Raw genomic sequence first — 24415 nt, 5'->3', positions numbered from 1 at the left:
GAGGCTCTTCAGAACTGTATGACAAATTTAACTTCATTTGCCTGGTCAACCATTTTGAAGGAGAAAAAAAAACCTATCTAGCCTAATGAGTGGGGGAGCTGTCTCCATAAACAGCATTTTGGGGTGGCATGTTAAAGTGAGCAAACCTTGGAGATTATTCCTGAGGTCCTCTGGCTTTACTTGTATGAAATGTCCAGTGGTGGAAGGGGGCGGGGGGAGGTCTCCTATTAAAATTCTGCCACCAAATTGAAGGAGAGATAATTGGGGCAATTTCCTTTTCTCTGCTGGCAGAATTCACCCTCTCTGGCTACTGTTAATCAATCTGCACCAGGGAGGACAGATCCTGGGGCTCCAACATATTTTGAAAAACAAATGTTTTGCCTCTTGGATTGGATCAGAGAGACCAAGTAGCAGGTATTTAAAAAATCAAGGGCAGGATACCCACTGTGCCCCCTCTCTGATTTCCATCCTAATCTTAGTTATGCACGTTGCAGAATATTCGTTATAACAATCAATATGTAGTTGGCTTAATTTTCAGCAACAAAGCATAAACGTTCCAGCAAAGTGGAACTTGCGTGTGTTTGCCAAGAGGGTGTTCCCTTCCTCTTTGGTTATGATTTAAAAGGGGAAACAAAAGGTCCTCAATCTCTCACCTCCCTTATCTGCAAGTTCCTGCCCCTCTGATGTGTGGGTTTTATCACTAGCAACAGGAAAACTGTTTTTGTGGGTGCCCGGCCCCTGGTAAAGGTTCTGGAAAAACATCCCTCTCTCCAATGGAGTACAGGATCATATCCTTATTAGAAGAGGATAAAGGTGCTTTGCTTAGTATCAGCTGGGAAATCATAGAAGGGACCTCAGATCATCTAGTCCAACCTCCTGCTCAAAGCAGGACCAATCACCAGACAGAGTTTTGACCCAGATCCCTAAATGGCCCCCTCAAGGATTGAACGCAGGCCAATGCTCAAACCACTGAGCTATCTCCTCCCCCCCCAGCTTTCCCCAATGCCCCAGCTTTCCCCAAAAGTGTTACTACAAAAATAGTAAAATAATGAAACCCCCCTATTAAAATAATACGGTCACTGGAAAACAGCATCGACCTAGAAAAAATGAAAACCCTGAGTCATATGATTGATGCATACTCAAGGGCCTTTTACAGGAGGTTGTTGCTCTGTTGGTCGTTAAGTCTTAGCTTCCTAGAATCAATGAGCTCTAGTGACTAATTCATCCCACGCAGAATTTATAAAGCCAAAATGGCTTCACTTATTCATCCAAAATTCCTCCTTCTGGCGTCTGAATGTTATCAGTCAGCTCTGCGAATGTTTATCCTCATTCGTATGACCAGCCCTGTGAAACTTTACTTTGGAAGCTGGATGTTTAAAAAAGAAAAAAACAGTGGTGATGTGGCTTTTTGTGCGTGTGTGCTAATTAAGGCAGATGCTTGCTACGTTGGGTTTGAGAAATGCACAGCTGGAGAGGGATGGACAGCAAGGGAGTCAAAACAGCTGGAAGAATATTAGACTAATGGAGCCTGTATACTTGGGCAATAAATAGTCCAAGAATCCCTAATCTGGACAGATAGACATTGGCCACTGTTACATAGGCATGACTGTATTAATTGCTCCTTCTCCACAGTTCACCTACAGTCTTTAAATCCCTCACTCTAACAAGAACAATCTTATTTTAGTTGGGCAGAGATAGAGATTACTGGTGAGCCTCCAAAGCCACCTTCAGATCCACCATATGACTTCATTCCAGGGCTGGAGTCAAAGAAAAGCATAGGTTTTAGACCAATCTGACTGGAACTGTGTGGATTTATAAAAGGAGGCATTGTTTAAGAGGCTGCTTAGAACCTGATAAAAGTCCTGGTCTTTCCTGTCTGAAGAGAGGATATGTGTCAGTTTATTTTCCCTGCCAGCTAGAGCAAAAAGGGCAAGTGGAAAGAAGAAACGATGTCTGCATGTACGTGTTGGAATCATACCAAATCCAGTGCCCTAGAATCCTCCCAGGAAGGCAAATTCAATGGCCTCTAGGAGGTTCTTCCCAACACAGACCGCTCTGTGTCAGAGAATTGTTTGACTTGGAAGGGATCTCTCAGACATCCGTCTTCCTGGGCTCCCACAAAACCATCTTGAGAAGATGCTATTGAGTCTTGTTTGGAAGATTTCAAAATGACATGGATTCCATCCTCTTCCTCAAAAGCATGGAGATCTGCTATTCATAAAAATGAAGGTTCCGCTTGAACATTAGGGAAAGTTTAAGTCTGAGTAACGTTTATTTTAAGATAAGATCAGCTTCTTCTCTTGCTCACTTCAGTATTCTTATGTGCATGATACACCCCAGTCCTGCTTCCTTTTCAGTGTTGTATATATTTATATATCTGCATTTGGTGAATGGTCAGGTGGGATTTTAACACTATTGTACCTGATGAATGGTTCACTATCAATAGCATAAGGAAACGTTAAAACTCAAAATGTATAATATCTTTTGGAGAATTAATTTTGGACCCATCAAGCTTAGCATTTATATTTTACCCATTTGTAATTAGCATTATGAAATCTTAGAAGTTCTTGGCTGAAACGGGATAATTAAAATAATTTGATGTTCATACAAAACTTTGACAACAAAGTATTGGATATTAAGTTAGAATCAGGCACCTACTATGTTATCACAATCCCAAATTGTACCCCACAACCGATGGGTCCATCCTGTCAAACTTGAAATACAATAGGATAATAAAAGTATGGTACCAAAAGTGAATTTCAAGCAGGATTCTTATGTATTCAGAGCAGCGTAGACTTTCATAATTAGTGGGTCACTGGAAGCTGCAGGACTCCTCACTGATCGGGATCAAGCCCTGCATTAAAGCTGAAATTTAGTTCACTTTAATAGTCTTGCTAATTACCCCTCTCCCACCTATTTTTTTGTAGATGATGAAGTTTGCTTGGGATAACTACAAACGATATGCATTTGGAAAAAATGAACTTCGACCGCTAACTAAGAATGGACACATTGGTAACATGTTCGGTAAGTTGCCACCGTGTAAATGCAAAGTAGTAATAATGCGGCAAACTCCCATTTCTTCTCCTTTCCCCTTGTTGCAGGGAAGAAGCCTGCATAACCTCAACCTCCTTTCCCTTTCCATTTTAACAAAATGGGTATCTGGGATTTTCAAAGGAGCCTCTGGGAGGTAGGTGCCCAACTCTCATTGGTATTCTACTGAAGTTGGGCCAGAGGCGGATTATGGTTTTGTTGGGCCCTGGGCCAGAGCAAGTGGGGGCCCCTCCCCATCCCTTCCGCCTGTGGTCCCTGCTGCCCCCTCTTCCTCCCCCGCCCACCAGATGCTCCTGCCAGAGGGAGCGAGGTTAGGGCGTGGGGGCTTGCCCCGTTCTGCCAGCCCGGCGCTCCTGCCGGGGAACAGGGTCATGGCGTGGGGGCTTCCCCCACCCGCCGAGTGCTCCTACCAGGGAGGAATGGGGTCAGGGTGCGGGGGCTTACCCCACTCCAGCCACCCAGTGCTCCTGACAGGGAGCAGGGTTGGGTTGCAGGGGGCTTCTCCTGCTCCCCAGGAGCGCCGAGCAGGGCATGGGGGTGCCCATTTTTCCAGGACCCCCCATTGTCCAGGGTCCCTGGGCATGGGCCCCATTGTCCCAGTGGCTAATCCACCACTGAGCTGGGCATCTAACTCCCTTCAGCTCCTTGGAAAATCCCAGCTTTGATCACTTTTACTATATCCAGCACAAAGTGTGTCTTGGAGAGATGCAGAGCAATTACAAAACCTACCAATTTCTGCACTAAAACATGAAGTTAATTTTCAGCCTGAAAACGTTACTGTTTGTCTCAACTTGTAAACGTCAGGTTCTGACCAAATTCTGTTTTCTCTCTTACTGCTCCACTGTTGAGTGGGGACGTAGACTTCGTGAAATATTGAATAAGGGAATCAATATTAAAGACTCTTTACACTGTGTGTTTACTGGCTTGTATAATTTTTCTCTTTAGCAGATTAGATTTTTGAGGGGTGGGGGAGTGGTAACTTGCATAATTTCAGTGCTAAAATATAGAGATAGAGCTATGTGGGGATCCTAGTACTGCACAAGCAGATAGTAGGATGGAAAGGATGGTCTTGTCGCTTCGTTGCAGGACTAGAAGTCAGGAGATCTATTTGCCCTGCTGCCATGAAGTCCTTATGTCATCTTAGGCAAGTCACTTTGCTTTTCTGTGCCTGCTTCTTTGTGTAAAACAGAGATAATACGTATGTCAGGAGAGTACGGGAAGGGTTACTTCATTAATATTAGTGAAGTTCTTTAAGTTTCTTGGGTGGAAGCCAGAGATGAACTGTCAGAGCAGCTTGGGGAAGCTTGCATTGTGCCTTATTGGTCCAGTCATTGCTATCCCAATCCCATTTTTCAGAAGCACTGATTTCACCCAGCCGCTCCCCCTTCCTCCCGTTTCTCCAGCAATACCAAAAACATCCTGCCACAGCTCGGTTTTTAGTTTAGAAATTTGCATTAGCTGCATCACTTAGTTTGGCATTTTGTAACTTTTCCATTCTGATGAACTTGTCGGAATTCCTTAAGGAATGCAGCTGTAAACAGACAAAAGATATTGAAAGGTTTTGAATGTGTTTATCATGCTAAAACAATTGGTGGTGCTTATGCTTGCTTGTAACGTGTCTGTGAGGGCACTCAAGGAAAACACTCTCTGGAGCAGAAGGGTTTGCAGACAATCATTGAAGAGATGCTACATGGTGCCTTTCATACTGTTAATATGCTTTTTTTTTTTTTTCCCCTTTCTAACTGCTGCTTAGTAAAGAAATAAAGCACTAAACAGTCCCTTGCCAGAGCATTGCATCTCTGTCGTATTAAAATGCATTTAGAAATTAGGGGAATACTGATTTTTCTCATACAATGCCTTTTTATTCCAAACCACAGATGTACCGTAGGCAATCCTGGTATTCTCCTGACCGGAGGTGTCAAAATTCAGCTGAGATTTTTGCTGCAGCTGCTTGCTTCTGTGTGGGAGGAAGGACACCTTTTTGGGGCTATTTTAGAATATGTTTGTGTGACTGAAAAATATTCAAGTTCTTTAAGGGTGATAGATTTTTCCCTGTTCTGTACGTGATGCTCACTTACAGCTGAACCGTCAGATAACAGCAGCTTCACCCCGAGAAAAGCGGGGGAACTGTTTTTCATCAAGTATGTTCTTGCAAGTCAAAATAGAAATACAAACTGAACAGTCACCTTCTGATGATTCTGTTTCTGTTATGATAGAACAGTGATGTGTTTGCACCTGCCTGACCATCCACACACCCAGTAATGAGCAGAGCAGAACTCTTCCTCTGCTGTCTCCAAACCTGTTACTTTCTTTCCTTCCCCTGTAAACCAGCTCTGCTTAGGAGGGGCCAGGTCAGGACTGTGAAAGGTTCTCTGCCTATTTTGTCTTCCATATGATCCCCTTTCATACATGGGGATCAGGGAGAGAGAGACTCCTTCCTGACTTCTAGAATTACACCAGTGGCCAGGTCTGGTGGTGGGGTTTATCTTCTCTGAAGCATGCATGTCATAGACACGGAGACAGGGTCCCAATCTTATTTAACCAATGGTCTGATCAGACATGGCTAATTATTCTTACACTTTTACATGGGTAGATAATGCACCAAATCCTTCTCTTATAATCAGCTTGTACCAGGGCTTTCCAATTTTCTATGTACAGCTCATTTGTACAAATAATACCCCAGGGGTGAAAGTAACTTACAGGACTTACCAGTACTGCCGGAGTCCTGAGGGGGGCGTGGCCTCATCCAGAAGAGGCGGGGCCTCTCAAGATTTAAAGACCCTGGGGCACTGACTGTGGCTGGGAGCTCCAGGGCCTTTAAATCAACCCGGGGCTCCCAGCTGCAGAGGTGGCTGGGAGCCCCCGGGACTCAGGGGCAAATTAAAGGGCCGGGGCTCCGGCCGCTGCAGAGTTCCGGGTCATTTAAATCCCCACCGCAGCTCCGGCTGCTGGAGAGCCCCAAGCCCTGAGCTCTTTAAATCCCGGCCCCATCCCGGCTACCAGAGCTCTGGGCGGGATTTAAATCCCTGCCGCGGAAGCCGGTGTGGTCCGGCATGGCATACTGGCTCTTGCCGGTATGCCGGACCGGACCGTACCGGCTTACTTTCACCTCTGTAATACTCCCATTGCAATAACTTATTATCTTTTTAGAGACCACTAGCCAGGGGCTATTGGTAACGACTCTTTTTTGCTCTCCCAACCTTCTATGCTCACCTGGGGTGCGGGGGGTGAACTCGTTTTAGAACATACTGCCATTTGACATACGCTTGGTGGTATCACTGCCAGTGAATGCCATCAGAATTGCTGAATCACACAGCTGAGGGCGTGGAGAATGTTCTGAGGTGAAGGAATAAATCCCATGTCATGCTAAATTTCCTGCACTCTAATTTTTTTCTACAACTTCGAGTTTTTCATTATTCTCTGTAGTGTTTTCTCCATTCTTAAAGACCCTGACTTAAGTGGGAACTGCGGGTTACTAGCACCTCTCAGGATCAGACCCCCAAAGCATATTTGTTTAGAAAAAATATCTGTGTAAGTATGGGCAAGAGGATGTAGCTAAGGCTACAAATTGATAGGGACAGGGATGTATTCTGTTCCCAACTGTGGCTTAGACCTGTGTGATCTAGTTATTTAACCCCTCTTCTCAATTTCTCAGTGTTCCTCTCTTTGGTGTTATGAGCCCGAACTAATCACTGTTTGTAAAGCATGGTGAGATTCTTGGAGTAAAAGGGCTGGAGAAGGGCAAAGTTACTATCTAGCAAGGCATTTCTGATGCACCTGTCACTGTAATAACTAGCATTAAATAACAGAATTATTATTCTGTCTGCTCCTGTGTCTGTCATACCTGCTTATTTTTTTGGACAAAATGTTCTTAAATCCTGTTAGTCTTGCAGAGTTTATATAACTATGGAAAACAAGCTGGATTCCATTTCTGCTCATGCGTCAACTTGAATTGTCAGTTAAATTTTAATTGCAGAATCTTTATTACAGTGGTACGTTAGGAAGTTTGATTTTTAGATATTTCATAGTGTATGCAGTGCTGGCAGCTAGAAAAATCCATTTTTTGATTTGTAACCTGAGCCAATTTGCCCTGAAATCACTGACAGGAAATAAATGTGGAACCTCACAATCCTGTTAAACAGCCACTTTTCAGAATCTAACAGCATTTTAATATACTAGTTTTGGTGCAAAAATAGCCATCTCTAACTAGATCTTTTTTCTCTAACTGGATATTGCATTTAGCACCTAAAATTGTCTTGTCAAGGCTTCTGCTGCTTTCAGCCTCTCCTGAATTTGTACATCTTTGTGACTCTTTGCAAGTTTCTCTGATGTGAATATATGTGACAACTGTCACATTGAGGACACGGTCAGGTCAGCAGTACTAGGAGGCAAGGATCTGACAGCAGCTAGGTCTAAATGATGTAAAACTTTCAGAGTTCAGCCCTGAGGATTGCAGACAGCCCTGGGATTGCTCCATGTTTGGCGACAGAGTACAACAGCATACCAGATACTGTATCACCAATTCTTGGAAAATGAGCGGCTGCATAGGCTCAGCTCATTTATTTGGCTGGGAGGTTTGAGAGCTTCCTGAACTGTACTGACGGTTTGTTTTGCAGATGGGACGTTATCGGCCTCAGCTGCTCGGAAATGGTGCTGTTTCGAATCCCTGGTTGTAATGACATGGGGGAGGGGAGAGGGTGATTTTAAAAAAATACATTTTATTTAATTTAGTGCTTTAGAATGGTGCCCAACTGAAGGTTCTGGAGACTGAAGTCCTCTAGATCTTGACATAATTTCAGCATGGTCAGTGCCAGGACAAGCTTTCTAACCCTGCCTTCTAGCATGCCTCAGCCCTAACCTGGATAGATTGATCACCTAGAGAGGTGACAGGGCTGCTCAGTGTCCAGCCACCGTTTGATCCTTGGTCCCTCTGAGACTGCCACCTAAAGGATCAATGAATGCCAATTTTATGGAGGGCGGGGGGGGTAATATGGACCCGTCTCCACTGGCCTGAGACCACCAAACTCATTCCACCTGGACTCCTGAATAATCGTGGAACGTAGCAACTTTTGGTCACCACCAACTTGAACTGCTGAATTCACACAGGTTACTTAGATATAAAAGGCTCCGTATTCCACTGTCTGTCACTTGATCTATCTTGTCTCCCCGCTTGAACCACACATTTTTCTAATAGTTGCATATATTGTTGTTTTGCAGTGTTGGTCCCAGGATATTAGAGAGACAAGGTGGGTGAGCGAATTCTTTTATTGGACCAACTTCTGTTGGTGAAAGAGACAAGCTTTGGAGTTTACACCGAGCATATTTTGTTGTCAGTGATGTTTGCAAGAAGACAGGAAGGGCGCAATCAGCCAATCAGAAGCAATAGGGATTCAGGTATATGTATTTGATGCAGGAAAGGTAATTGGATGAAAATATTAACTAGAGACATTCTAGCGACAAGAAGAGAAATGCATGCTCTCTCTGTGCAGTTGTTTTTGGCTCAAGTAGGTGCTTCTTTCCCTGTGATCACAAAAGTGCAAAACCCTGGAGTGTCATTTTATGTGATTAAAAAAATAATAGTTCTCTGAGTTTGCATCCAGAATTATTTCCTCTGACTATCACATTATGCAGTTTGCTTCGTGTGCTTTTTAAGGAGAGAAACATTTTTTCCCCCCTCTGCAGTGCTAATGAAGATGTTTCCGCTCTTCCTGGAACACTGTTAGCCTCTTTTTTTTTTTTTTAAGTAGCATATTACCCAGTTGAATGTGTTTTTTTTAAGGAAGGACATTTTGTATGTACACTATTTTTGCTGCCACTGAAATCCGTAGCAACAACCCTATTTCCTGTCAGTATGAAGCAGTGATTCAGGATATCCATCCAAACAACAGTGTCGGTGGGTATTTGTTAATGATTCATATTGGAACTGACATTTATCCCTGTGTCTCCCCTCCTCCCCTTGCAACCTGCCAGAGATTGCTCCTTCCAGATAAACAAGGCACATCTTTAACCTTCCAGCAGCCGCATACCTGCATCTCTCTTCTCCAGATTGTGGCGAGGGTGGAGGTGCCCTCAAACACACACGTGCCTTTTAAAAGCCCTGAACGTGCTCATTAGCTGATCAGCATCCCACCTCCCCACAATGGGCTAAAATCCTTGCTTTTGTGGCGCTTCTGTGCCGCGATGGTCCAGGGAGTAAAAGATCATGACATCTGTTGAAATCAGGCCTTCTTTGCTGTTCTACGGTACATTGTAACTAAAATACTCCCCCACCTTTAAAACCAGTTCGTATTGTGGGCATTGTGATGAGACCTTGTCTTTCTTTGGTAGTCAAAGGCCTTGAGACTTTCAATGCTCTGAAGGCTTCCCAGCACAATATGTGCCATGGCTCATTATATTGCTTAATTATCAAAGCAGTAAAGATCCACGTGAGGACAGTGCATAAATCAACTTGAATTGTTAATTTGTTTGTTAGGGGACTTTTTATGCATAGAAAGGCCATAAAATACTTCAAAGCAAAAATATGCTGCTATAAACATAAACCAGTATCCAAAGCCACCCACCCCGGCAAGACTTACAAATTGTCCCAGTATGGTGCTAATGTCACATACAATCTTAGGGCCTGATCCGAAGCCTGGTAAGTCAAAGCTCCAGTTGATTCCAGTGGGCTTTGCATCAGGCCCAGTGCGATTCTGTATTACAGGGAGTTGTGCAAACATTAGATTTGAACCATGTGTCCTTCCCTCCCCTGAATCAAGCTTTGAGTTTCAGGTTCAGACAACACCCCAAACCCAGATTCCTAAGATTTTGGCCCACAATGGAAAGTTCAGATGCAAATTCCAAAGGGTTGTGCATGCTTGGCTCTAGAGCAGAGGTCGGCAATCTTTCAGAAGTGGTGTGCTGAGTCTTCATTTATTCACTCTGATTTAAGGTTTCGCGTGCCAGTAATATGTTTAAACGTTTTTAGAAGGTATCTTTTGATACATCTATAATATATAACTAAACTATTGTTGTATGTAAAGTAAATAAGGTTTTTAAAATGTTTAAGAAGCTTCATTTAAAATTAGATTAAAATGCAGAGCCTCCCGGACCAGTGGCCAGGACCCGGACAGTGTGAGTGCCATTGAAAATCAGCTCGTGTGCCGCCTTTGGCATGTGTGCCGTAGGTTGCCTACCCCTGCTCTAGAGTGTTAGTTCAGCCCTTTAGATACAGAGGACAGCTGAGAAGTGTTGACTGCAGGATTTTGATAGTAGAAAACCAGGCAACAAAAACATCAGCATAAAACCATTAATCATCCCGTGTTTCCTCAAGAGCTTTATGAACTATCCGATGACCCTGGGCTGAGTTTTCAATTTAATGAAGCCAAAACCCAGGAAAGTATCTTGAAATTTGCTGAAAACATTCTGCACAGAAAAAACCCTCAGAAAAACAGCTAGTAAGAACATAAGAACGGCCATACTGGGTCAGACCAATGGTCTGTCCAGCCCAGTCTCCTGTCTTCCAACAGTGGCTGATGCCAGATGCTTCAGATGGAATGAACAGAACAGGGCAATTTATCAAGTGATCATCCCCTATCGTCCAGTCCCAGCATCTGGCAGTTGGAGGTTTAGGGACACCCAAAGCATGGGGTTACATTCTTAACCATCTTGGCTAATAGCCATTAACGGACCTATCGTCCATGAACTTATCTAATTTTTTTAGCCCAGTTATACTTTTGACTTTCACAACATCCCCTGGCAACAAGTTTCACAGGCTGTTTGTTACAGTGTGTGAAGAAATACTTCCTTTTATTTGTTTTAAACCTGCTGCCTATTAATTTCACTGGGTGACCCCCTAATTCTTGTGTTATGTGGAGAGGTAGATAACATTTCCTTATTCACTTTCTCCACACCACTCATGGTTTTATAGACCTTGATCATATCCCCCCTTAGTTGTCTCTTTTTTTAAGCTGAACAATCCCAGTCTTTTAATCTCTCCTCATATGGAAACTGTTCCATCACCCTAATCATTTTTGTTCCCTTCTCTGCACCTTTTCCAATTCTAATACATCTTTTTGAGACGGGACAACCAGAACTGCACATAGTCTTCAAGATCTGAGCGTACCATGGTTTTACATAGTGACATCAAATTTTCTGTCTTAATATAAACTTGCAGATAAAAGCCTATAAAGGAAGAAATTCCTGTTCAAAGATTGTGACTAGAGAATAGTATCCAGTCTCTTTTCTAGAAGCAGAAGAACGTATACTAGTATGCAAGAAAGGAGCAGTGTTATAGCAGCCCTGAACTCTTGTAAACAAGCATGTTAACCAATGCTGGGCTGTAATTATCTGTTTTCCTTTGTCTCAGCCCTAAAAGGCTTATTTAAAATGCAGTGAACCTGTTTTTAAAAAATATTTAAAGAAAAATTATCCTTTTATGGATGTTGTTTGTGCCTCGTTCTGGACTCTAATTATGCAGAAATAATTGTCCAGTCTTCACCGATCTCAAGCCTGTGATTAAAAGGTGGCCAGCTGATAATGGGGATGGTTGGACTACGGACTGATTCTTTTCAGTGTTATGGAGATGATGGTAGCAATTCTGGCAGCATTGAGATTTGCAACATCAACGCCAGTCATATACGCAGCACACCAAAGGCTGACTTAATTTTAATGCAGGATTTACAGAACTGAATGGCAAATGTAGAACAGTCACTGACAGCATAGATCACCCATCCAGAGATTACCAGATCTCTTTCTTAAATGTTCAGGCAAATTTATCTTCCAGGCACTATGTGCAATCAGATGCCGTACATACCTAACTTACACAGACACAAACACACACAAACACATACAGTGTAGCTTAGGCAAGTCATAACAACCCTATATTAATCATAAAACACCACAGGCCTATAATTAGTGAACATCAGAGTTTAGGCTGTACGATAATTGCTCAACTTGGGGGCTGTGGGTGGTTGGTAGGGAGACAGTTGAAGTTGAAAAGAAGAACTGACGAGTGGATCAGGGTGTCTGGATCGGATGGAGTGGATCGGGGTGTCTGCTTTTTACACATTGCATTGGTGGGCTAGGCACTTTGGCTGCCCTAATTCAGTGAATTAATATATTTTGTATGGGGGGAAAAGAGTATATATTGCGTTATTCTACACCTGTAATTTGGGCTAGCCCTGGAGTGTCCACACAGACCATGCACGGCTGGCTGTGCCAGGAATATGAGTGATCCCAGTGGGGGAAGGTACATAGGGAGGTGATGATTCCAAATGCAGTAAAATCCGTGGCACCTGTCCTGACCCTGAAACTCTCCTCTGTGGTTTAGTCCTGGGGAGGAGCTATGAAGTGTGAGCTCTTTGGATATTAGAGGAGCCATAACAAGTGTATAACTGTTATACTCTGCTTATGTGCGCTTATACCTGCTGCTTTTCTCACTTCTGCGCACAAGAACCAGAATGTGGCCTCTGAGTGTGCGCATTTCCTCAGCATGGACTGTATTTTCCATTATCTCTTGTACATTTCATTATATAAACCCTAATCTGCAGTTGAATCTGCATGGATGGGCCTTTGCGGACTCTCAATGAAGTCACCAGGACTCACATAGATCATTATTTATTATTTCTGTTACTGTAGTGGCTGGGAGCCCCTGTCACAGAGTAGGACCATATGGTGCTAGGCTCTGTATAAACACAGAACAAAAAAAGACAGTCCCAAGGAGCTTACATGGAAGGAATGGTCCGTCCTGCGCAGATCTGACTGGGTGAATGGAGCTGTAGCTTGTGTGACGTCTGAGTTCCTGAAGATGAATTATGTCCCTAATGGTAATTTTAGAAATATGGGCATTGTGTGATGCTCTCTTCTGCCTCCTCCCCAACCAGACCACCCTCTCCCCCCAGAAAAGATGAAGAACACCAGAAACTCGGCAGAGAATTGGAACAAATTTAAAATGTGTGTGTGTGTGTGTGTGTGTGTGTGTGTGTGTGTGTGTGTGTAATATTTTGTGGCCTCTGGCATTACAGCTTTTATTTTTTAATTCTCCATTTGACTTTCCCTTGTCTACTCAGAAAGGAGAGATAGATATAAATTATGTAGCAGGAAGCCCATCTCTTCTCTTTATTTTTAATTCACTGCTATCTGTCTTTTTCAAAAATGAACTTCTAAGAGACTAGGTAGGGTCAGAACTGATCTTGCTATGTTAGCTTTTAATTTTAGGGCTTAACTCCTTTATCGTGTTTTTTGTGGTGCTACCTAAGTGCCTTAAACTTTTAATTATTTTTCTCATAGAATATTCATCTAGATTAGTGCGAGACTTCGCCTGTTTTTCATTCACCCCCCAGGTGATCCCATGTAAAACCGCTTCTTTTACAGCATTGTGTTCTGTGTAATTTCTCTAGGTATCCTCCTTCGTTCCCTGTATTCTCTCATCTTTCTGAAACATGCCTTCTTTTGGCATGAAAGAGCTGAAAATCGCTTGTCCTGTTTAAAACCTATTTAGCATCATCCCATAGGACATCAACTTTCATATCTGATTTGTCAATGATTTCAAAGTTAGCTTCACGTGGCAGGCACTTTAATTCTAAGACCCTCACGACTTTTAAAAAATATTCTCTTTTGAGATTAAACTGCTCTGGCGTGTTCTCTCCACAAAAGATAAAAAGGAAAAAAAAATGTTTTTTGCGGAAGTTTGAAGAAAATCCCTTCAGCCTTTTCTTGAGTTGTCAGCGTGGTTTTTTTGTTCTTAATAAAATTGTTTAGACATTTTGTGGTGCTTTGTTCTCAAAAGTCCTAATGCACCATGCTGCATGTGATTCCCAAATGGAAAAGCGGATTGTGCTGGACTTAAGTTAAAAATTGATTGAGGAAAATCAAGATGCTGTAGATGAAAATGATGTCATAAGGGCATGATTCATTGTCTATGCCAGCTGCAATGTACAGTGCATATGGGTGCTGAGATTTACAAACATGCAGTTAAGAGCACCTAAGTATATTTTCATTTTTTGCCACAATGCTTTTATTTGAACTTAGGATCACATGCAGCTGTATTTTCTTCTGGGAGACATATTATGTGATTACAACATTCTGGTTGAAACTTTGTGCTCAAAATCACTAAATTCCAAGCGATGGCGCTCACAGAAGCCATAACGCAGCCATATTGCACATATGAATCCCTAAAAGCCATGTACTTGGTGCTTTCTGCATGTGATAGCAAATAATTCAGGTATTTAGGAACTAAGAATTGAGTTTTCCCTTTGGCTGAGGATAGAAGGGCTTCCATTGATTTCACTGAAGCTCTATCCATGTATCTGAGGACAAAATTTAGCCTGTAGGCATTAAAATTAGCATCTTATAATAGCATAAAGTGTTTCTTATGCCAGGCGGGCTGAGTTCTGGTTGCTGTGGGAATCAGTATTTTGAATTTCCTGATGCCTCTGCACAACCAAAATTCTAATTCTAACGTACTGCTTGTTAATGTAGCTTTTTGGTTTTGCAGTTAGTATGTCAGAGCAGTCAGAAAGCCGTTTAAATAGAAGTTCTTTCTCTCCCCCCCGCTCTAGTTCATCTCTAAGAGTCTGATCCTGTGAAATGCTTGTTGGCATGCCATGATTCCCATTGGCTTCACTGAGTTATGAGGGTATTTGGAACCTTGCAGGGAGGGGCCCAAAGAACCATTTCTAATACTGCCAGTTTTAGCCAGAAAGAAGAGGCTCATCTTTAAAGTATCTAGCATCTCCAGGCACTGCACCTCCCATTCAGCTGTACGCGGAACAACAGAATTATTTGTATTTGAGGGGAGAGGGAAGCTTTATCCCTGCACCAGATCGTCTCTGTTCATTTATAAACCCATCACAAGGATTGAGTTCTCAGGCCCCCTGGGTTACAGAGCATCACATAGGAGATAGGTACTTTTCCTCTCCCAAACTAAAATGCTCTTTCCGCTCTAAGAAGCGCCTCCAAATGAATCTTCTGTATCATTCACTGAGGGAGACATATTGTCTAGAGTTACAAGTGGCTTCTCTCCTTTCCTGTCATAACACATCTGCCACCGCCTTTTGGAAAATGTATTTGGAAGTTGGAAGGGCACCTTCTTTTTGATTATTTTAGCAAAGTCTCTCTCTCTTGAATTATAAGATGAATTAGCAGCCTCTGCTCATTAACTGCTAGCTATGTCTCTTGAAGTCCATGGATAATTGTTTTAGATGGCATGTGTGTGTTCACTTTAATAGGCCTGCTGAGGCCCCTCTCATTAACTGATGCAGTCCCTCAGGGTGGCATGTGAAGAAAAAATAAAAAGATATATGCCTATTACCTTTAACCAGTCTAAAAGTAATTTCAAACAGACAGAAGAGAAATGAGAAGCTTTTCACTCCAATTGTATGTCCGTTGTCCCCCATCCCTTAGCCTGTTTGAAGCAGTGTACCCAGCCTTACTCCTCGCTGGTTATCAAATAACCTAACTTTGCAAGAAATAATCATGTCAATTTCACTGACATCCAAGTGCTGTTGCCGAAATGAAACAAAAAACCTCTCTCCCAAAGGAGTATTTGTATCAATAATGCTTTCAATTTCTCACTGAGCTCTCCACAGCAGATGTGCAGTCTTGCTGCAGTAGGCCCTTAAGATCCAATACAGCCAGTTTCTCCCTTCAGCAGCTCTTGAATAGAAAGTAGTTCAATTTGAACTCCAAGAAGATTTGCTAATCCTTTACACAATACACAATGCCTGTCAGCAGAAGATCTCCACACACCTGAAGATGAGTTTTACAGATGAAGAAACTGAGGGACAGAGGATTAAACTTTGGGATCAGACACCACTAGCACTGTGGAGCCAGGCCTGGTAATAAAGGTACTATTACTATGCTGTGCATTTAAGTTTCATATCGAGTGATTCCCCTTTTCAGTGCACAATAAGAATCTTGTCAAATAGCTTTGGTCACCCTGACTTCCCATTGTAGTTTACCTTGCCATAGTCAACTTTCTAAATTAACTGAATATCTTTCTTTCTGTTCCTCCCTGGCACCCAACTGCCCTTGTTCAGAGAGAGACAGCAGAAAATTCTTTTGAACAACAGACTTAATTCTTTGGGGGAGATTGAGAGTTGAAAACCATGAATGGTTTATAATACAAAAAAACGATTTCCTCCCCAGCTGGAGGAATCCACGTACAGTATTGAATTTGACCTTAGCAACCAAATAGCTAAATCTCATGGGGCTCTTCTGTAGTTGGTGCCAGGTTTACCTGGTAACTGTGCAGCACATATGCTGACACACATTGTACAGTACAGGTGGCATTGTGATTCATTAACACTTCCTGTGAATTCAGAGGATCGACTCATGTTAACAAAGAAAAACAGATTGAGATGTCTTGTAGGCAGATGTTTGGGCAGATCTTATTAATGTGGTCTTTAAAATTCTTCTTATTCCAATGGGAAGTGGAATATCCTCATTTGGCAAACAGATCTCTCAAAGTTCTGTCGACATTCTGTAGCTCTGTACAATAAGACATCTCATTCCCAAGCCACGTACAATAGGATTATCTACCCTCATGTTTTCTATGCTTGTTTGCAGGAAATCAGCGCTTTTATTTTTCCTCACTTTGGGCAAGGATAACGTAATTATTTCAGAAGTGTGTATCCTTATCTCTTAGTTCTCACCTTGATATAGGTGTGCACTGTTTGGGGCCGTCACTTTTGCAATGTCTTGAGTGCATCCTCTGACTGGAGTGAAGCGGGTGGATTTCTGAAGAATCTGTTAGAATCAAGTAGTTGCAAGAAAATTAATATCTGCTTCTGTCACTGCAAATGTTCATCTAGCTGACTGTATTTTTAGCATATGTGTAGGATATTAAATATTTTGGGGTTGTATGTTTTGACTTATGCACAAAATATAGAGCAAGGAGGATCAATATGGAGGAGACAGAAACATTCTGAATATGAGGTGTCTTGTAACTCCAGCAGTGGTGTGTATTTGGATTGGTTTATTTGGAAAGCAAAAACAAATGAAGTTACTCAAAAGCAAATAGATTTTTAATTTGCAGGAGAAAGTGCTGATAAGAATGGAATGGATCTTTTCAAGTTCTTAGACTAATCGTTGTCTCCTTTATCTCTTTGTAATGGTACTTTATTGCTCTGATGTAGTTTGTTTAAGGCAGTGGTTCTCAAACTTTTGTACTAGTGACCCCTTTCACGTACCAAGTCTCTGAGTGCAACCCCTCCTTATAAATAAAAAACACTTTTTAATATATTTAACACCATTATAAATGCTGGAGGCAAAGCAGGGTTTGGGGTGGAGGATGACAGCTCGCGACCCCCCATGTAATAACCTCGCGACCCCCCATGGGGTCCCGACCCCCAGTTTGAGAACCCCTTGTTTAAGGTAATGTAAACTGAACAAAGTTACAGTCTTATATCTTTTAAATTCACAGACAAAATCACAATAGAAAATAAACTGAGTTAAGGCATTAACTGTGATCTATTGTCATTGGGATTGCAGAATTTATGTGGTATATAATATTGTCTTGATGATGTGGTAGAAACAATTTATAGACTGCTGAAATAGTAGGATGTAAAGGGACAATTTTATAAGGCCTTAATTCAGCATTTCAGTTTCTAAAGTCCTGTAAACCTTTTTGATACATTTCCTTCGCTGTTCTGTTTAATTTACACTAGCTGAACTAGCATTGTGCCTCTATTCCAGAAAGCTGGTGATGGGAGAGAAATACATTAGCAACTGATTTGATCCTTCTGATTATTTGATCACAAACTTATTTTCTCTTGCCCCACCTCTTTCAATTTTGGAATCTGCTCTAGAATCAGATTATATCACTCAAAAGTGGTTTATAGAAAAAAGTTTCCATATTAGAAGGTAATTAGCAGAGAGGAAAAGTTAAACTTGAAACAATGGGACCTTTGGACTGTAAAGTAAAGTTAAAACTGAAGGCTACAGAGTGTTTTATTTTAGCTAATATATGTCAGCATGGGGCGGGAGGGGAATGAGTAACTAATTTGCCAATCTTGAGGAGTTTGAGAAGGGCAGAGTGAAGATTAGCCGGTTCAGATGACTGAGGAGTAAAGATGGGGAACTTGCTACTGCAGTTGACCAGATTTTGGTAGCAAGCTAATACAAGAAGAGTTGTTTAGTGAGGGTCATGGCTGGTATTGTTCTGTGACTCCCATGTACTGTTGAGCCTTATTTGTTGTGTTTTTGTAGCCGAAACTGAGTTTTAGTACCGTAATTATAATTATCAGAGAGCTACAAGCTCTTCCAAGGCCTCTTTGACCTGAGTTGACAGAGTCCCCATGGCTCCTAGCAATACCTTCATCAGTGATTTAGAGAATAGCATAGAGAGTACACTTATAAAGTTTGCGGATGATACCAAGCTGGGAGGGGTTGCAGATGCTTAGGAGGATCGGATTAAAATTCAAAATGATCTGGACAATCTGGAGAAATGGTCTGAAGTAAATAGGATGAAATTCATTAGGAAGGAACAATCAGTTGTACACATACAAACAGGGAAATGACTGCCTAGGAAGGAGTACTGCAGAAAGGGATCTGGGGGTCATAGTGAATCACAAGCTAAATACGAGTGAACAGTGTCACACTGTTGCAAAAAACAAACAAAAAACATACATCATTCTGGGATGTATTAGCAGAAGTGTTGTAAGCAAGACACAAGAAGTAATTCTTCTGCTGTACTCTGCTCTGATGAGGCCCCAACTGAAATGTTGTGTCCAGTTCTGGGTGCCACATTTCAGGAAAGATGTGGACAAATTGGAGAAATTCCAGAGAAGAGCAACAAAAACGATTAAAGATCTAGAAAACATGACCCCCGTGAGGGAAGATTGGAGAAGAGAAGACTGAGAGGGGACATAACAGTTTTCAAGAACATAAACGGTTGTTACAAGGAGGAGGGAGAAAAATTATTCTCCTTAACCTGTGAGGGAGGATAGGACAAGAAAGAATGGGCTTAAATTGCAGCAAGGGAGGTTTAGGTTGGACATTAGGAAAAACTTCCTAACTCTCAGGGTGATTAAGCACTGGTATAAATTGCCTAGGGAAGTTGTGGAATCTCCATCATTGGAGATTTATAAGAGCAGGTTAGACAAACACCTGTCAGGGATGGTCTAGATTAGAATAATACTTAGTCCTGCCACGAGAGCAGGGGACTGGACTAGATGGCCTCTCAAGGTCCCGTCCAGTCCTACGATTCTATGATTCTGTGATTGTGCAGTGAGCTTTTGCAGAATTGCTCAAGGCCTAACAATCTTCACAGTTGGATTTGTTGCCAAAATAATCTTGAACGGAGTAAAACCATCTGTGGAGACCCTCCTCTTCTGAGTTCTGTAATGTGCTGCTACCACCTGTAGGCCATCTCATGACATGATCTCAGGCAGCTACCAAAGCATTTTCCTGAGTCACTGGGCAAAAAGGTCAGAAGTTCAGTGTGGTCTCAGAGCAATATTAATAAGCAAAACCAATGTAATGGCTTCTTTTCTAGATTTTATTCTATCAAGGCATTGATTTTAATCAAAACCAACTCAATCTTTTGAAGCCTCCAGAAGCTACAATTACCAGAAGAAAGGACGTTGGTGTATCAGTCCTTGGGTTTCTGCCCTTTGTGGTGCTGAGGCACCCGAAGAGGCAAAGCTAAATAATGTATCATGAGTGAATTCTTCTGTGACTGAGCAGTTAACAAGCTCATCATGTTCCATGGAAACAGCATCCTAATTTTTATTCCAAACAAGGTTTCGGTACTAATTTTTGTTTTGACAAATATGATTTGACATAAGAATAGTGGGAGTCAGGGCCTTTCATTTTTGATCTAGGTTTACATTGCTATGATCTGAATTCCTCTCCCTCTCTCTTGTTCCTTTCAGTTGTAAGCTTGGTTATTAAAGTTAGCAAGAAGCCATTTGAAAACTCCTTGCTCTGTAGCATTTAAACAGCCCTGCTATATGCAAGACTAAGTATGATAGCTTTTTAATGACTTGTGCTGTTCGCTTTGAGCATTGGCACAATGGATTACTGTGAGGGGGGGGAGGGTTGTTTTTTTAAAGAGCCTTGCTGAAAACAAAAGATTCAGTTTCTATTCAGTGAGAAACTTCACAAGAGAATGTTGACTAGGCAACTGAGTCAGGACTTCTGGGTTTTATTCCCAGCTCTGCTGCTCATTCTGTGTATGAGATTGGTACAAGTCTCTCAAACTCTCTGCTTCCTCTCTTTTAGAAAGGAAGCAGTACTTACCTGTCTCCAAGGGGTGCTGTGAATCTTAATTAACGGCTTTACCCATCATAAGAAGCTGCAGATTCAAGTCATCAGTATGCCGATGATTTCAGTGTTATGCATCTCTCTTAGCAGATGCAGCAAGGTGCCATAAAAACCTGCTAGATGGGGCAGCTAGATGTCACAATGCCTGCAAGAGATAAACAGATGGATGAAGCACACGTGGCTGCAGCTAAACTCAGACAAGACAGAGGTAGAGCTAATTGATAAAGGGAAGCACTTCCAAGAGCTGGCTAAGATGCCATCCCGTGGCACTGAGGGCAAGCGTGCCCCCTTCTCCACATTACAGAGGCAGTACATAGTCTCAGCACTGCCCCTTCCACACAGATAGCAATGCTAGGAGAAACAGTCCATGCCCATCCTGTCTGATGAAGATCTGACAACTGTGATACCATGTCATCACTTTCTCTATGTTGAAGGAGATGATGCAACTACGAAGTACAAGGGTGAGGCTGTTGAGAACTGGAGGCAGGGCATGTTTGGAGGAAGGTCCTAGACGGTGAAACATCTGACCAGAAGAAATCAGGCTGAGCCCAAGTCTATTAGTGCCGAGGGCAAAATGCAAGATTAATTGTAGGAAGCTCATGGCAAAATCATGCAAGGCTGAAGAGAGCTAGTGGAGGGGAAGAAGAGTCTCATTTTGCATATATAAGTGCATGAGCACAGTCTTCATGTCCTCAGGAATGGCAGCCTCCTAAGCAGAGTACGGTGTTCCTTTTGGAATGTCCTTGTGCTCTTTAACTGTCTGCAGTGGCCCCAATTTAGCAGGGTGTTAAGGCACCTTCATTAGGCACTAGATCAAATTGATACTCTCAGTGCCTCACCAACATCCTTGAGGCAAATGATTCTGTAGTCCATGTTCTGAAAACTTCCATGGAGCAGGAGTGGTGACCCAGAGCAGATCTGACCATGTATTTGCAACTACAGAATACCTCTATTTAAATGCTCTGTTTTTCTGTACCCAGACACAAGCTGTCATTAAGTAGCATAAGACAGAGAACACCTTGCCGAAACTAAGTGAAGCAGCCTTTGGAGTTGCACCATGGTGGCAATTCTTGGGGTCGTAAACCTGTTCATCATGGTGATCTAATTCCTGGCATCAGCATCAAGTGCGGGAGCCAGCTGGAGTCTTTGGAAATGGCAGCTTCTCCTTCTTTGGCTAATAAGCGGTTCCTTTTCAGCTACACGTTTGCTGAAAGCCTCACTTGTAGATCTCCCCTAATGAATCTTGAGGGACAGACTCATTGTTGAGAGTCTCTCAAGTCTGGTCTTTGTTGTCATTTGCTATAAGGAGCTAGTGGAGGACAGATCAGTTGGTTAACACCTGTGAGGACTGCATATGAAAAAGAGGCAGGTTTCCAGGAAAGATAAATGGTTCAGATTGTGTGGAGGATATGAGGTATTTCCCTCTGTAAAGGGTCCCTGAAAGCAGAACTGATAAAATGAGGGGTCCTTTCTTGGTGGGCTGTTACTTTGCATGCCCACTTAATTCAAACCTTCTGTGACAAAGGGGAAAGCGAAATTCAAGCAGTATTGTGAACATACGATCTACTCTGTGGGCTCTCTTCTTGGGTAGCCAACGTCTTGTGCTCTTTCTTTTCCCAGTAAGGCGCTCACCGTGTTAGAACAGCCAGCAAGGCCCAGGGAATTGACTTGCTGTAGAGCACAAGCCAACCTCTTCCTACTGTTTGTTTCGAGTGCAACAAAGGGGTTGGAAATTCTGCGTCTGGCTGCACTGAAAGGCACTGCTTAGGAAAAAAAAAAGGTTGTTTGCCTGAGTTATGGGCTTTGCCTTTTAACAGTTGGATCTGTTAAGACAGCTCCAGAGCAGGAGACGGCAGCCCTTTGGGTGCAACAAATACATAATACATTTTCTGGAAGCCTCGTGGGGCCAGGGGAATGTGTTCACAATATACTTAACGATCTCACGAGCACAAAAGGTTCTCTGTGTTTGTCCCCTTTTTCCCTTCATGTTCTCTCTCCTTCCCTTCTTTCCTAGTTTTGTCTCCTCCTTCCACTCCTGCTCACTTCCCAGCCACATACCTGCAAGTAAAGCAGCAAAGGGAAATCCACCCGTTACTGTAAATTACATCTTGCTGATCTGTCTGCATGTGGAGCATTGGAAGTAAGAAGCAGAGGTGCTTTGCATGGGCACCTCTGACACTTGTGCCGAAGGTTGCTGAGCTTGCTCCAGAAGATAAAACCACACTGTTCTGAAGGCTTGAGGCTGTCTTCGTGTTGTGTCTGCCTCGCTACGTGTCAGCTCCCAGAGAGATGGCAGAAGTGCTAAGCCAAAGGTATTGGCAAAATGTCTGGGAAAAGGGAGATGCTTTGGGGGAAGATTTTCTTCTTTTCTTTGATACATTTTTAAAACTAGGACAGTTTCACTTTGCCCACGGGGCTCTTTATAACCGGGGCAATCAACCAATTCGTGGGACCACTGTGAGAATGGATGTTCTAGCACAATAGGCTCTTGTGATAGCACCTTGTAATTCCTAGCGAGGTCGTGATTATAAACCTAAGCAGGTGCAGAGCAGTTTGAGTTTGCAACGGTTGAATATCAGCCCTGAACTTTGTGGTTAGCAAAGCTGCTGTGACAGAGAAGTAAACCCCTAGTACTCGACATTATATTCAAACTAGAGGCTGCATGGTGTATGCGCCTGGAGCTGATGGTCTTGGCCTGCCCGTGTTTGTTAAAGTGGTGGGTTTTTTTGGTTTTGTTTGCTTGGTCGTGATAGGTAGCGGAAAGGAGCCTCACAATGAAGTATAGGGTGTGATTGTTGCTGTAGTTATCTTAGTTCAAAGTGCTTTTCAAGCCTTAATTAGTTCTAACACTGCTGGCAGGTGGCCGGCATACATGGGGAAGCTGTGACCTTGGGCAAGACACTTAACCTCAGCAGGCCAGTTTAATTGCTGGTGTTGCTGCTTTAACACCAGTAGAGTTACACTAGGGATGAAGTTGATAACATGCGTGTCTGAGTCTGGCAGCGCCAGGATTAGCCTGGTTCCCAGGCCCAAGCTCATTCCAGCTGCCTGTTTTTATACTGTACATTGCAAATAAAGCTGCACTGTTCGCGTCTCTTCTTAGCATTTATTTGCTGGGACCCCAAAGAAGAGCATGTTAGCAGCCCATGTACCAACAGTTGAGGCGTGTCTGTACCAGGCAATCCCAGCTGCTGTTTCTGTTCTCTTTATATTTCACTTGGGTGAATGGAGCCTGTTCTTTTCTTTTCTGCTTTGATTATTATCATTCATCTGTTGCGTATTGGCCTAAGTCCATGGGCTCAACTTGAATATAATCAATGCAAATCTCTGTCTTAGCATAAAAGTAAACCTTAGGCTTCACTGTTAAGCAATGGCAGTAAGAGAAAAAATATTGATTGTGTTCAGATACTGTTGCCTGTACCCCAGAGCACCCTGGTCAGTGGTTACTTAGGCCTGGTCTGCAGTAGAAAATGCGGTTGATTTATAAAAAATCCCCACCCCAAGCAGTGTAGTTAAGGCAACTTAAATCCCCATATACACAGTGCTAGGTAAAGAAGAAGTCTTCCATCAGCCTAGCTACCACCTCTCGGGGAGGTGGATTACCTATGCCAACGGGAAAATCCTTCCCGTCACGGTAGGTAGTGTCTACCCTGAGGTGCTGCCCTGGTACCGCTGGAGCATTTTAAGTGTAGACAATCCCTTAGAAGTTTAATGCTGTAGTTACATGACAGACATTTAAACTTGTTAGTGTCTTTGAATGTGCTGTTTGACATACGTCTTCCACAGCATTCCCCATATGGCCCAAAGGTTACCTGCTAAACCTCCTAATGAGCCCTTGGCAGCGTATTCAGACCATCACCACTGCTGGCACTGACACCTTTCTCGACAGCCTCAAGAGAGGCCACCAGTTAAAAACAGTGAAACTGAGGGTGAAGAAGACCCATTAACGCGTCCAGTTCATACCCCTGCTGGGGCAGGACTGTTCCTTATGGTATTGCTTACCAGTGCCTCGTCTAGTGTAATTTTAAATGTTTTTAAAGCAGTGGCTTCCAGCAAGTCCCATGAAGACTCTTCCATGATTGACTAGCCATGGAGATTCCACCCTCCTCTTGTCCCTGGA

General features: G+C 42.8%; 1 protein-coding gene across 4 annotated transcripts in view; it reads left to right on the top strand.

The window, feature by feature from the left end:
- Positions 1 to 24415, top strand: part of MAN1C1 (mannosidase alpha class 1C member 1) — an 87071-nt gene that overhangs the window by 24350 nt on the left and 38306 nt on the right. For all 4 annotated transcript variants that reach the window (XM_054011877.1, XM_054011874.1, XM_054011875.1 and 1 more), the window contains one exon: positions 2928 to 3024. In XM_054011877.1, the coding sequence (XP_053867852.1) occupies positions 2928 to 3024 (97 nt within the window). The remainder of the gene's footprint in view (positions 1 to 2927; positions 3025 to 24415) is intronic.

The sequence above is a fragment of the Malaclemys terrapin genome, chromosome 22, assembly GCF_027887155.1.
Source record: "Malaclemys terrapin pileata isolate rMalTer1 chromosome 22, rMalTer1.hap1, whole genome shotgun sequence".
In the NCBI taxonomy this organism is placed as follows: Eukaryota; Metazoa; Chordata; order Testudines; family Emydidae; genus Malaclemys; species Malaclemys terrapin.
This window is presented reverse-complemented; position numbering and strand designations above follow the sequence as displayed.